Source organism: Sarcophilus harrisii, chromosome 3 (assembly GCF_902635505.1).
Source record: "Sarcophilus harrisii chromosome 3, mSarHar1.11, whole genome shotgun sequence".
Classification (NCBI taxonomy): Eukaryota; Metazoa; Chordata; class Mammalia; order Dasyuromorphia; family Dasyuridae; genus Sarcophilus; species Sarcophilus harrisii.
The window spans coordinates 311261342-311275512 of record NC_045428.1 but is presented as its reverse complement, the minus strand read 5'-3'; the positions used below and the strand labels follow the sequence as shown (position 1 = coordinate 311275512).

Here is a 14171-nt window from a genome sequence, read left to right as displayed (position 1 = left end):
GGTAATAGTTTATAATTCTTGTTTTGAGAATCGTTTGTTCATATCCTTTAAATACTTATCCAGTGACTCTTAATCCTTATCAAATGGCTCTTAGTTTTTATATTTTTTTGGTACTTTACTATATCTTGTACTTCAGATCTTCACATATTTGATGGAATATTTTTTGTTTTTGTTTTTTCCATATTGTCAGCTTACTTTCTTTCTCTTATTAGTTACATTGATTTGCTTTGTGCAGAACCTTTTCAATTTGATAAAATGGGTACAATTTTCTTCTTTTGTAGAATGTTTGGGATAATACTCAGCCTTTCCAAGTTATATTGGTTAAAGGAACTAAACTGAACACAGAAGAAAGCGTCAAAGTAAGTTTATTTAATATTAGAATTCACCTGTCACTTAATGGGCCATTTAACTAATTTATTTAGCATCTGTTAAATTTTGTCATGTATGTTTAGCATTTTCCCAATTTCTGTACAATTAAGTAAGAGTAGAGATGAAATGTTTTATTTAAAAATAATCATTTTTCAAAGATCAGGTAAAATTAGATTTACTTCATGGAATAGACTTAACATTTATCCAATTTATAAAGATTAATTTCACTGAGGATCATATTTTATAGGCATTAAAGAGGAAGAAACTGGACTGGATTGATCATATGCTTATATGAAGCAACCTAAACTCTTCTTACCCATTCACCCCTACAATCTCATTCACACCATTTTATTAAAGGAAAAAAAAAAAAAAACATGCTGAACACAGAAAATGTACCATTTCCTGGAAGAAAAAAAGATGACTGTATCCCAGGCCACAAGCTGTTAACACATGAGAATTTATTGTGTAATTCTACAGAGTTTCATAAAAACCTTACAAGGCATTTTATCTCTGAAAGTATTAAGTATGCATTTCCCCTTATTTTGTTTGGCAGATAATAGAATAATACTGTAATGTAGGAAAGCTACTCAATTAGGCCATGATTTTTCTGGCATGATTGTATACTTAGGATCACTTGCCAGAACCAACCAGTATATATATAAAAAGGTCTTGTGGCAATTAAAATTTCATGGATTTCTCCCATATTCTAAACCAAAATTTTGATTCTATTAATGCATATGGAATTTCCTTTTTTTTTTTTAGTATGTGTATGTATGTATATATACATATACACACACACACTGTACATATACATGAATATACAACAACCTTCCAAGAAATAACCAAATTATTCTCTCCTATCCACAAGGTATATTCGTTAAAAACCATTAACTGAAGGAGTCTAAAAATAATGATTGTGAATAAATGACTATTTCACTTTCCAGATTTCACTTTGTAATTTATTATTTGTTAACAGAAGGCAAAATGTGCTTTTTAACTTTGGTAGCAATTTTTTGTCATTATTTTTATTATAGTTGTCATTATATTTGTTGTAGTTATTGTATATGATATTTTATTGGTTTTGCCTTTTTAACTTTCATTTCAGATTAGTCTTGGTTTACCTGAATGCTATTTATTTGTGATGCAATGGTCATATTCTGTTATTTCGTAGACATACTTATAATCACTGGGCTTGTATTTTACTTTTGTATTTTTATCATAAATATTGCTTTTATGAATAATTTTGTACATTGAGGTCCTTTCCTTTTGACAGTCACCTCTTTGAGAAAATTTTTCATTAATGGGATTACTGGTGAAAAGAGTGAACAGCTTACTAACTTGTACAACTTTAAATTAAATAATTTAATTTTAGAGGTAAGGGAGATGACAAACTTGTAAAGGTTGAACATGATGATTCAGTCAATTCCAGAATGGCCTTTCAGACTAATTCTGGAAGTTAATTCTAAGGTGACAGTCATGAAACTTTTCTGGGAATTGCTCTTCACCATGTAGAATGACTTAGTTTTAAGCTCAGCAGTTAGGTACTTTGAGGCATAGGTTTGGAGGTGGTTGACCCCTCTATAAATTGCTTTTCCTCCAGCCCTTATAATTGGTAATTTATCCTCCACATGAAAACTTCCAGATTAAAAAAATCCCACTAATTACAAGATATCCTTTTCAAACTTTGGGTAGCTGTGGTAAGGTTTTTCTTTTTTAGTGAATTTAAAACTGCTTCTCTTCAACTTTTATCCTCTACTTCTATTTCTTCCCTCATCACATTCTTTTGCAGTATGTCAATCAATTAAACAACAAATGTTTGTTATGTGCTTATTTTGAATCATATACTGTGGCAGTTAAGGTACAGAATAGATAGGGTGTATGGCTTGGAGATAGGAAAACATGAGTTCAAATCCTGCCTCAGATACTCATTAGCTTTGTGGCCTTTGCCAATTTATAGTAAATAAGGCAAGATTTTTAAGTGGCCAGAGGAGGGTATGGTGTCTTTGTTAGTGGAAAGAATGGAAGCTATGAAAGAGATGTGTAGAAATGGTAATTGAACCCTTGGGAGCTAACAAAATCGCTAAGTGAGTGAGCATAGATTGAAGAGAAAAGAAGGTTTTGTTTTCCAGTTACATTATTTCCTTTGAATATTAGACTTATGAACCCTTGTTTATATTAAGGATATTGTATAGTGTGTGTGTGTGTATATATATGTTTCAAATCTCAATCTAGCTTATTTTAGTTTACTAAGGCAATTTGACCTCATAACACTATTGTCCTCCCTTACTTTTATCATCTGGTATTATCCTTTTTTTTCCTTCCTCAAAATTCATGTAGGTTTGAGAGATAGGGGTTTCTTCCTTAGTCTCTAACCAATTTTTTATTTTAACATGATTTATTTTTTATTCCAATTATTTTCTTAATATATTTAGCAGTAGGCATTATTTCTATATATTTCAGGTTCATGTCAGGGCTGGACTTTTTCATGGAACTGAACTTCTTTGTAAACCAGTTGTAAGCTCAGAGATATCTGGGAGAAATGACCATGTTTGGAGTGAACCACTGGAATTTGATATTAACATCTGTGATTTACCAAGAATGGCTAGGTTATGCTTTGCAGTTTATGCTGTGGATAAAGTGAAAACAAAAAAGTCAACTAAGACAATTAATCCTTCCAAATATCAGACTATCAGGAAAGCTGGAAAAGTGGTAAGTTATTTTCTCCAATTTAAAAAAAAAGAGCTGGATTTCAAGTGCAAAATATCATATTAGCTGAAATGATAAGGGAAGTTATACACTAGTGAATAGGAAATAATTATAGGACTAAGGACTAAGAAAATTCACCCCAATTTATATTCTAGAGCTTTTATACATTTCACTTTCAAAAAGAATAGTTATCTTGAAGCATGAGATCAACCTCCTCACTACTCCCAAGTGAAAAATGTTATTATTATAACCTAGGTACTGAAAACTGAAACCATTCAGAATTTCATTGTTAGCCAATTCAATTTTACTATAAATAGGTGAATCAAAATTTTATTGGTTTTATTCTACATTTCATTCTCATCACTGATTTTTAACTTACTTGTGTAAGAATTTACATCTAATTTCATTTGTTTCCCTCCTGATTTTTATTAATTTAAATGTTAAAAAGCTATAAAAACAATTACCATATTTTATATTTTAAGATAACAGCAATTTGAAGCAGGATTTCTTAGCATCATTGTGGTTTATTTTCTATTACCAAAAGATGACATTTGTATGCTTATTTATTGTTTACATTTGGCACATTTATTAAGGGTAGGTATTAGTTAAACATTTAAAAATTTCTTACAGTTAAGTAACACGATTTTTCTTTGCATTGTCAGTTAAAAAAACAAATCAAACCTCTTAACTTGGTCTGCCATGGTATTTTAGTGTCTGGTTCATTTTTAGCATTTTTAATATGTTATGCCTTTCTTCTATAGCACTATCCTGTGGCATGGGTAAACACCATGGTGTTTGACTTCAAAGGACAGCTGAAAAGTGGAGACATCATATTGCACAGCTGGTCATCATTTCCTGGTATGAATTATACTCTAATTTTGAGGCTTTTAGAATAACTTTGTTTATATTGTATAGTCACTAGTTTTGCAAATAAAACTCCTTATTCAGTTCAAATAAATGAATAGCACTTAAAATCATTATTGTATATCCCATCAATGGAAAGATTTTTTTATGTACTGTATCAAATATATTTATGTTTATGTTTCTTCTCTAAAACATACTAATTTATCTCCAGATCATTTTGTGACTTGAAATATATTGAAAACTTACACATGCTCATTTAGGTACCTGGGCCATGGAATATTCTTTTATATAAAAGGAATTTTTTGAAATTTTGGAATAAAGTAGAGGCTATGTAGACCATTTCCATTTGATTGGAGGGATCAGCTTTAAGTATTCTTGATTCATATTTTAAAAGTTTTTTGGTGGCTTTACTTTCAGTTAGTTCTTGGTAGAAGAGACCACCCAGTGGATGCTCGGTTTTCAACAACAACAACAACAACAAACAGCTAAAAAGCAGTATCGAATGTGGTACTCTGTACCCATTATTTCCTACTTTTCATTAATGTGTGTGGAATTAGGGGGGTAATATGTTTTCTTAGATGTTGTCTGCTGCCAAGATTGCATAATATTTAGTTATGTTCATACATCATTTTATATTATATGCAGAATCTTTTTTTCATGAAATTTCTGTTCGTGTGTAAAGTGATATTTAGAACAATGCTAATCTAAACATTTATTTTACTCTTTCATAAAGAACTAAACAACGCTGTTAACTTAAATTCCATATATATCTTGAGTTACCAAAATAGTAGAAACCTTTCTTATGAATATTGTGAATATATACTTCTAAAATTAAATATTTGTTTCTTAATTATTCCTAGTCATGTTCAATTCACATCTAATAAAATATCAGTACCTGTTTAATGATGCATAGCCCTATTTTGTTGCTGTTCATTCATTTCAGTCATGTCCAACTCTTCGTGATCCCATTTAGGATTTTCTCGCAAAAACACTGGAGAGATTTGCCATTTTCTTCTCCAACTCATTTTACAAATGAGGAAACTGATGCAGACAGATTTAAGTAATTTGTCCAAAATCACAAAGCTAATAAGGATCTGAGGCCAGATTTAACCTCGAGAAGATTAGTCTGTTTTTCTTTCTGATTTCAGGGCCAGTTCTTTATCTGCTGTGCCACTTAACAGCTCTTTATAGTCCCTGCTCTTATAAAGTTTACAATCTAGTAGGAATTAAGACACAGTTATTATATGGCAATGTATTAAAGATCTGCCCAAAAAAAGTGCCACATGATATTTTGCTGTGGAGGGTAGAAGTAACAAAAGAAGAAAGAATCAGACTTAATTTATTTTAACTTTCAGACAATAATTTTTTAATGGAATAGAAGGACTAAACTAGTAGGGCCTTGTGGAAAGAGCTATGTTTCATTAATTTTTTTAACCTTAAAATTTTTGCTGTTCTTGTGAATTCTCCTACATGTAAATAGCCAATACCAAGTTAGAAATTGTTACAGGAAAATCAGTTGTCAGGTGATGTTTTCTAAGCTCTTCCTACTCCAAAAATATGTTTGTACTCTTTTGGTTTTTAATTTTTTTCTATATTTTGAGACATGGTGGAAAGTACATAGACTTTGGAGTCAGAAGAATTGCAAATCTAACCTTTGCCACATACCACATCATATGTCTTATAGCATACTATTTTTGTAAGTTCTTTAGACTTAGTCCTATGTCCTTAGGTAGGTCAGTTATTCTTTCATTGATGTTAATTCATTTGTAAAATGAGATAAATGTACCTTCTATAATAACTTCCAATTCTAAATCTGTAATTCTGCCTATTCACATTGACCTTTTTGTTCACCTATGTCTTACAAAGAATTGTATGGGCTTTTACAAGTTAACAAAATGACATAATATGGTACTATAAATCTTCAAACCAATGTCAGCCTTATTCAACACTTTTTTATCCTTTAGTTAATTTAAAAAAAAAAAGTAATCAAACTTCCATGCACAATTTCTTCAAAATTTCCATACTGATATTTTTTGATTTTGCATCTTCGAAATTTCTACTAGTATGCTTCTTTTTCCCTAAGATCTATGCCATAGGACAGAGAATATTTTTTAAAGGAAAAAAAAAAAGAAATCAGCAAACCCAACAATATTTCAAAAACATTTAAAACTACATTTAATGTTACATACTTTATGGCTCTCCTATCTTCCAGAAAGGGGAGTGCATTTCCTCTTTGGGTCCATGCTTGTTTTTTGTGATTTTTAAACATTCATTCTTGATTTTTTTTTTTTTTTTTTTGGTGATGTATTAGTCTTTTTCACATTTGTTATATGAGGGCATTTATCTCTATTTTAAGCTTATCAGCCTTCAATAGTAGAGAACTGCACCAAATACTGATATGATAGTGCTTCCTTGATTCTGGACAAATAACTTATGTAGCTGGATCCCTTTTTGATATGAAATGTTTACCCACCTTTTATATCTTTGTGGGATAATAATTGTGAGTAAAATTGAAGACAAAAACTATGATAAATGAGCACTTCTGGGAGTCAAAAAATGCCCCAGTTTTAAGCCTTTTTGTGTTTTTTACTTGATCTGTAGCCTTGAATATATTGCTAAACCTTTTGGTCTTCAAAGGAACGGGTTGAACTAGATGAGTGGGAAAAGTACATTGCAACAATTATGGTAGCCAAAGATACAGTAGTTGAAAAGATGTTAGAAGAAAACCATCTTAATTTAGTGTCATTGAAGCAAAAAGTTTTCAGAGTTTTAAAGAAAAACATGGTTACCAGTGTCAGCTACAAAAAAGAAATCAAAGATAGTGAGGGATAAATGGTGAAAATCTACTAGATTTGAAGGGAGGGGAAAGTTAATGACTTTTCCATGATTCCTGTTATTGTATGACTATTAAAACTAGATTGTAGAGTGTTAAGGTGAACATATAGGTTAGTATTATTTGTTTCAAAACTTAGGTAATGAAAAAAAGTTAATGTAGGGTAACTTAAATGTGTTAGTGCAGTTTTAAGCTCAAAACTGTACTAAAAACTTTGAAATTCTATGTGTGGTATTTAGAAAAAGTATCAAGGTCTAGGGAAGGTGTTTTTGATGTTGTTTTTAAGGAAATAGAATCTGCTATGTGTCTGAAGATAAAAAAGAGATTCCAGTGCATTGTAAAGTATAAATACAATTTCCAGCATAGGCCTCATGTTTTCCTTTATTTTCTACTTTAAAAGTCAAAATTTTTTTTAAGGTAAGTTACGTGGTATTAAAAACTTTGTGTTAAGCATTAGCACAGACAGGCATTTTGATAGTATTTTCTTTGTATATATACTTGACTTTTGAGGCTTGGTAGTAATAAGGATTTGTTTTATTTTTTAAAAATTTTAAAAAATATTTTCTTGTTTTAGACGAACTTGAAGAAATGTTGAATCCAATGGGAACTGTTCAAACAAATCCATATTTTGAAAATGCAACAACTTTACATGTTAAATTCCCTGAGAATAAAAAACAGCCTTATTATTACCCTCCTTTTGATAAGGTAAGGTGATAAGGTAAACAGAAAATATACACATAATTGACTTGTAGTGAATTAATAGCATTTTTCAATTATTCCCATGATATACCTTGAAATAATGGGTATTCTTCACATGGCAGAATGAAAAAAGAACATTGAACTGAAAATTGGGAGATCAGGATTATGGTCATTTATACCCCTTTGAGCTATAATTGGATGGCCTTTGAACAGTTTACTTTTGCAAGTACATACATTAAATTATTCATTTATATGTGAAATTGAGTACCAGAAGGCCTGAGGTCATAAATTTCATTAGTGGTGGAGCATGGATTTTCCCTGTTCTCCAAATGCTGTTTTTCATTTCTTCATAATGCCTTTTAGATAATTCCCAAGTTAAAGGATATATATCAGTATTTTACTTATAATAAATTTTATATAATAGCAGTATAATTAAGCCTTTTGATTCATTAAGTTATTCAATTTAATTAATCTTGCTATGTTTGTATTTTTTTAAAAAACAGATTATTGAAAAGGCAGCTGAAATTGCAAGTAGTGACAGTGGTAATGTATCTGTAAGTATCAAAGGTAAAAATAGCAAGTTTTTTGTCACTATACTTCTGAGTATTATTCAATGTCTAGATGACATATTCATTTCAAGTATTTCTTAAGGTTCTGCTATATTACCTATTGCATGTAATGTAAATTTTTTAAAAAATTAAATATTTCTTGTCCTTAAAAGAACTTGTATTTTACTAGAAAATACCAACTGTATACAAATAAACATAGCCAAAGTAATTTCTTGAAGGATTGTTCTGATGACTGAAGTATCAGTAAAAACCTTGTATAGTAGCTTCTGAACTATGCTTTATTGATTTAAGGAAAGATAAAATGTGTGTTTCATATCTAGAAAATAATAGTTCCATACATAAAACAAGGAAGGATGAAGTAACAAAAGAATCATAGACTAATATCATTAATTGTTGTGTCCTGCTTTCTAAGGCACCCACACCAGGGTGATTAAAATATTGTGTCCTACTTTCTAAAACCCCCAAGCTGAGGTGACAAAACATACTGTGCTTTCTAGAGCCTCCATACTGTTTTAGTGGAGAAGTGATGAGGCGGGACTCCAGAAGATGGTGGGAAAATGGAGTCCATTTATTCCAAGGACTTTCCCCTTTTTATACCCTCATACCCTTATGTAACAAAACACTAGCATGCACTAAGTATATACTGCACACATGGAACACATAAACAACTTGCTGTTATATGTAGATTGCCACCTAGTATCACTCTTCCACATGGTATCCCTCTGCTTCAATCACAATACAGTTGTCACTGCCCCTTGACTTCTCAGGAAAGCCAAGAGCCCTTAAGGGAGATGGGGAGCTGACCAAACATTGTTAGCAGGTTCCCTCTGGGCTGAAGGGTCTTATACCTCACCTGGTGTTTCCCCCATTGTCTGTGATCCTCTACAATTAATAAGTATTGATTCTAATTTTTAAAATAGAATCCTATCAATGGAGTTGCAGAAATTCAACCATAATATTTATCATGGTCAAGTTGGCTTTATCCCATTGATATAAAGATGGTTCAACATTAGGAAAATGATCAAAATAATTAATCACATTAACAAAAATATTCAAAAGTCACATGATTATCTCAATTAATATAGAAAACATTTAACAAAGTACAATACTCACATCCTAAAAACCCTACAAAAAACATGGGTATAGAATTATCTAAAACTATAAGCAAATATTAGGCAATTGGAAAGAGTGGAGGGTGGGAGGGCAGAAGCAAGGGGGACATAAGATATACTAGAAACTTTCCCAGTAAATACAAGAATAAAGCTTGTATGCTCACTCCTGGAAAATGAGTCTCTCAAGTTGGAAGGTGTCCAATGTATTGCTGAGAAAGATTGGAGGACAATTACAGGTAGCTCTAGAAAGAATGAAGCAATTGGGCTAAAGCTAAAAATAAAAGTAAGCTCATATTTGGTGATAAAAGGAAAGTCTGATGCTGATCACTATTGTACATGAATCTGAAAGGTAAGGACTACGAATCAAGGTAAGTTGGATGTGGTCAAACTGGAGATGGAGAGAGTAAATATTAACATCTTATGTGTCAATGATCTTAAATGGATGTGAATGTGTGAATTTAATTCAGGTGATCATTAAGCATACTGCTATAGACTGTTATTCCTTATATAGAGATAGTTATATCTAGAGATAGATATAGATAGCCTTTATAGTCAGTAAAAAGATGAGAAAAGCAGTATGGGTATTGAATCTCAAAAATGACAAAATGATATCTCTTGAATCGAAGGAAAATCATTCAACATCACAGTAATAGAAGTCTATTCCAACTACTGATGCTGAAAAGGCTAGAGTTTCTCAGTGCTCTGAAGATCTATACCATCTTCTAGAAATAACACCCCTCACCCCCCACCACCCTCAAAAAGATGTCACATTAAACATGGGGAATGCCAAAGTAGGAAACCAAAAAAACCCTGGAATAATAAGCAACTTTGGCCTTGTAGTGCAAAATAAAGTAGAACAGAGACTAATTTGAGATTTGTGAAGATAATTCTCTAGTCAGGCAAAAACTTTTTCAGCAACCCAAAAAGCAGCTCTAAACATGTACATCACCAAATGGTCAACATTGGCTTCAAATTAATTATACATTCTTTACAGCTAAAGGTGGAGAAGTTCTGTGCATTAGTTAAAACAAGGCCAAGAGCTGATCATTAACTTCTTATTGCAAAATTCATATTTAAGTTGAACAAAATAGGGAAAAACCATCAGACTGTGTAGGTATGACTTAATAACATCCCTTATAAATAGGAAGTGGAAGTGATGAATAGATTAAGGGATTAGATTAGGCCAATATAATGTCTGAAGAATTATGAAAAGAGTTTTGCAACATTGTCCAAGAGACAGAAGCAAAAAACATTCCAAAGGAAAAGAAGAGCAAAAACCCAAAATGGTTGTCTGATGGGGCTTTAAAAATAGCTGAGGAAAAAAGGAAAGTAAAAGGGATAGGAGAAAAGGAAAGGATATTCCCAATGAAATGCAGAATTTTAGGAGATAGGAAGGAGACATAAGAAGGTTTTCTTAAATAAGCAATGCAAAGAAATAGAAAAAAAAAATTAGAATAGGAAGGACAAGAGATCTTGTCAAGAAAATGAGTTATCAAGGGAAGGTTTTGTGCCAAAATGGGAATGATAAAAGTCAAAAACAAAAATAGAGGAGTTGGTAGGAATACACAAAAAGTCCTAATATAACCAATAAACAAGATGGTGTAATTACTGATCTAGAGCCAGACATCATGGAAAAATGAAGTCAAATGGATTGTAGGAAGCATTGCAAACATAAGATTAGTGGAGATAATGGAATTCCAGCAAAATCCTAAAAGATGATGCTGTTAAAAGTGTTGCAGTCTATATGCCAAACAAATTTGCAAAATTCAACAATGACCACTGTATTAGAAAAGCGCAGTTTATATAACAATTCTAAAGAAGGCCACTGCCAAATAATATTCAGATTACTGGACAATTGCACTCATTTCACATGCCAGCAGTTATACTTAAAATTCTGGAAATTAGGCTTCAACAAGATGTAAAAAAAAAATTACCAGAAGAGCAGACTAGGTTTTGAAGAGGCAGAGGAAGTAAGAGATCAAATTGCCAACATTTGTTAAGTTATGGAGAAAGCAAAGGAGTTCCAGATAAACATTTGCTTCTGCTTCAGTACAGTAACTACAGTAAAACTTTTGACTGCATAAGTCAAAAAAATTTTTGCAAATTTCCCAAGATGTGAGTACTAGATTATCTTGTTTATCTTCCAAGGAAACTGAATGTGGGTCAAGAAGCAACAGTTAAAACTGAACATGGAACAATTGATTAAACAGTGGAAAAGAAGTATGGCAAGGCTGTATAATGTCCACTTATTTATTTATATACAAGGGACATCATGCGCAATATCAGGCTGGATGCAATCAACAGCCAAAATTTAAGGTTGCTTGGAGAAATATATTCTTAGCACTGGTCCCATCACTTCCTGGCAAATGGAAGCAGTGTCAGCTTTTATATTCTCATAGGTTCCAAGATCACTTTAGGTGGCAATTGCAGCCATGAAATTAAAAAACTTGTTCCGTTTGTGGAAAGCTATTGCAAATCTAGATAGCATATTAAAAAGCAGAGACATCACTTTGTTGACAAAGGTTTTGGTTTTTCTAGTAGTAGCAGCATATTGCTACGAAAGTTGGATTACAAGGAAAGTTTAATGCTGCAAGATTGATGCTTTTGAATTGTGCTGGAGAAGATTTTGAAGAATCCTTTGGCTAGCAAGGCAATCAAATCAGTCATTATATAAGAAATTAATTGAGACTATTCCCTAAAATGATAAATACTGAAGCTGAAGTTTAAATACTCTGAAGTAAAAGAGTCTGATAAAGATTGAAGGACAAGCAATGAACATGCTTCTGAACAGATTTTGGGAGATAACAGAGGAAAGAGCGTGACACAATGAACAACAATATTAATATTAGTGATGATAACTGACATCCTTGCTTTTTCCCCTGAACATATTGGAGAAGATGTTTTCTAGTTTATCCCCATTACAGCAAATGCTTGCTTTTTATTTTAAATAAATAGTACTGGTCATTTGAAAAAAGACTAAACTGATTCCTCTTCTTTCTTGTCTTGCTACTAGGAATTGGTATTGTATTTTATAAAAAGATTTTTCTATATCTATTGATATAATGATATTATTTTTGTGGGTTTTGTTATTGATATGGTCAATTATGCTTATTGTGACAGTGAACATAAAAATCATAATGATCATAGTATGTAATTTTTCTAATAAATTGCTTTAAATATCCTTGCTAGTATTTTATTTAAATTTTTTATATTCCTTAGAGAACTTCGTGTATCATTTCTTCCTCTGTTTTTTCCCTCTCTGGTTTAGGTATTAAAACCATATTTGTGTCACAGAAGGAATCTGGCATATTTCCTTCTTTATACATTTTTTCAGTTAGTTTATATAGTATTACAAGTAATTATTCTTTAAATGTTTAGTAGAAGGGGCAGCTAGGTGGCTCAGTGGATAGAGCACCAGCCCTGAAGTCAGGAGAACTTGAATTTAAATCTGGCCTCAGACACTTACCACTTTCTAGCTGTGTGACCCATAGCAAATCACTTAAGAACCCCAATTGCTTCAGGGAAAAAAAAAAAGTTTAGTAGAATTCACTTGTAACTCTATCTGGTGCTGAGGATTTTTTTAGAGTACGTTGTATCATTAGCCTGGTTTATGGAAGCTAAAAGGAAGTATGTTTAAGATGAGAATGTAGGGTAATTTATCAGAATTCTAGCAAAAACAAGAACTAGTTTTATTTTACATAAGTAATCTAAAAGAGGGAGTGTGCAAAAGTAAATAAATAAATATAATAGGAAAATCTTTCAACCCCTATAAGTAGTAACTGAGTTTCATTCTTAACAAGTGCAAAATAATTATGCCTTAGGGTGATATAATTTAGAGTAACTATAAGAATTCAGTTCAAATTCTGGCTAACACAATTACTAGTTGTGTGATAACAGACAAATCACTTGCGAGCTTCAGTTTTGTCCTTTGTAAAATGAGGTGTTGTAAGGATCGCATATGTCAAAGACTTTGCAAAATATCTTTAAAGTACAATATAAATATTAGCTATTTTTTAAAAGGAATTTTGAACTGGATAGGAGTATTTGAGAATTTTAAAAGTTAAACTTAGTAGTTAAAAAAACTGAGGTCAAAGGGCAAATGGAAGTGATTTGGCCCAGGTCAGAGCAGTGGTAATTATATGTGAAAGTGGTGATATGCAGTCTGGGAGTTGGGGCCAGAAATGTTCCAAAGTCCACTGACTTCAAATCTTTTTCTTATGTCCTAGGTCATATTCAACATAAGTTTTAGCTGAAATTATGTCTGACATAATTAGTCTGATAATGTTATTAAGCACTCTAAAACAACTTTTGCTTGCCATGATTATTTTTCTCAGATTATTTTTCTCTATTTTGTTTTTCCAAATACATATAAAGATAATTTTCAACATTCATTTTTGTAAGACTTTGCATTCTAATTTTTTCTCTGTTACCTTTCCCCTCCTCATGACAGTAAGGAATCTAATATAGGTTTATTTAAAACATATTTCCTTTTAAACATATTTTCATGTTTGTCATGTTGTATAAGAAAAATCGGACCAAAAGGGAAAAACCACAAGAAAGAAAAAAGAACAATTTAAAAAAAAAAAAAAAAAAAAAAGGTGAAAATACTATGTTTTGATCCCCATTCAGTCTCCATAGTATGAATGGCATTTTCTGTGGATTTGGATGGCATTTTCCATTCCAAGTCTATTACAGTTGTCTTTGATCACTGCATTGCTGACAAGAGCTAATTGTAACAGTGAATCATCACATAATCTTGCTATTACTGTGTAAAGTGTTTTCCTGGTTCTGCTCATTTCACTCAGCATCAGTTTATGTAAGTCTTTCCAGGCATTTCTGAAATCTGCCTGCCCATCATTTCTTATAAAACAATAATATCCCATTACATTCATATACAATATCTTATTCAGGCATTCCTCAATTGGTGGGCATCCACTCAATTTCCAATTCCTTGTCCCTGCAAAAAGAGCTGCTATAAACATTTTTGTACATGTGGGTACTTTTCCTTTTCTTATGATC

The 14171-nt window shown here is 31.7% G+C and overlaps 1 protein-coding gene across 4 annotated transcripts in view; it reads left to right on the top strand.

Annotated features, from left to right (window-relative positions):
* PIK3CB (phosphatidylinositol-4,5-bisphosphate 3-kinase catalytic subunit beta) overlaps positions 1 to 14171 on the top strand; it is a 149402-nt gene that overhangs the window by 99206 nt on the left and 36025 nt on the right. For all 4 annotated transcript variants that reach the window (XM_031959816.1, XM_031959814.1, XM_031959815.1 and 1 more), the window contains 5 exons: positions 282 to 359; positions 2830 to 3078; positions 3837 to 3933; positions 7347 to 7477; positions 7975 to 8025. In XM_031959816.1, the coding sequence (XP_031815676.1) occupies positions 282 to 359; positions 2830 to 3078; positions 3837 to 3933; positions 7347 to 7477; positions 7975 to 8025 (606 nt within the window). The remainder of the gene's footprint in view (positions 1 to 281; positions 360 to 2829; positions 3079 to 3836; positions 3934 to 7346; positions 7478 to 7974; positions 8026 to 14171) is intronic.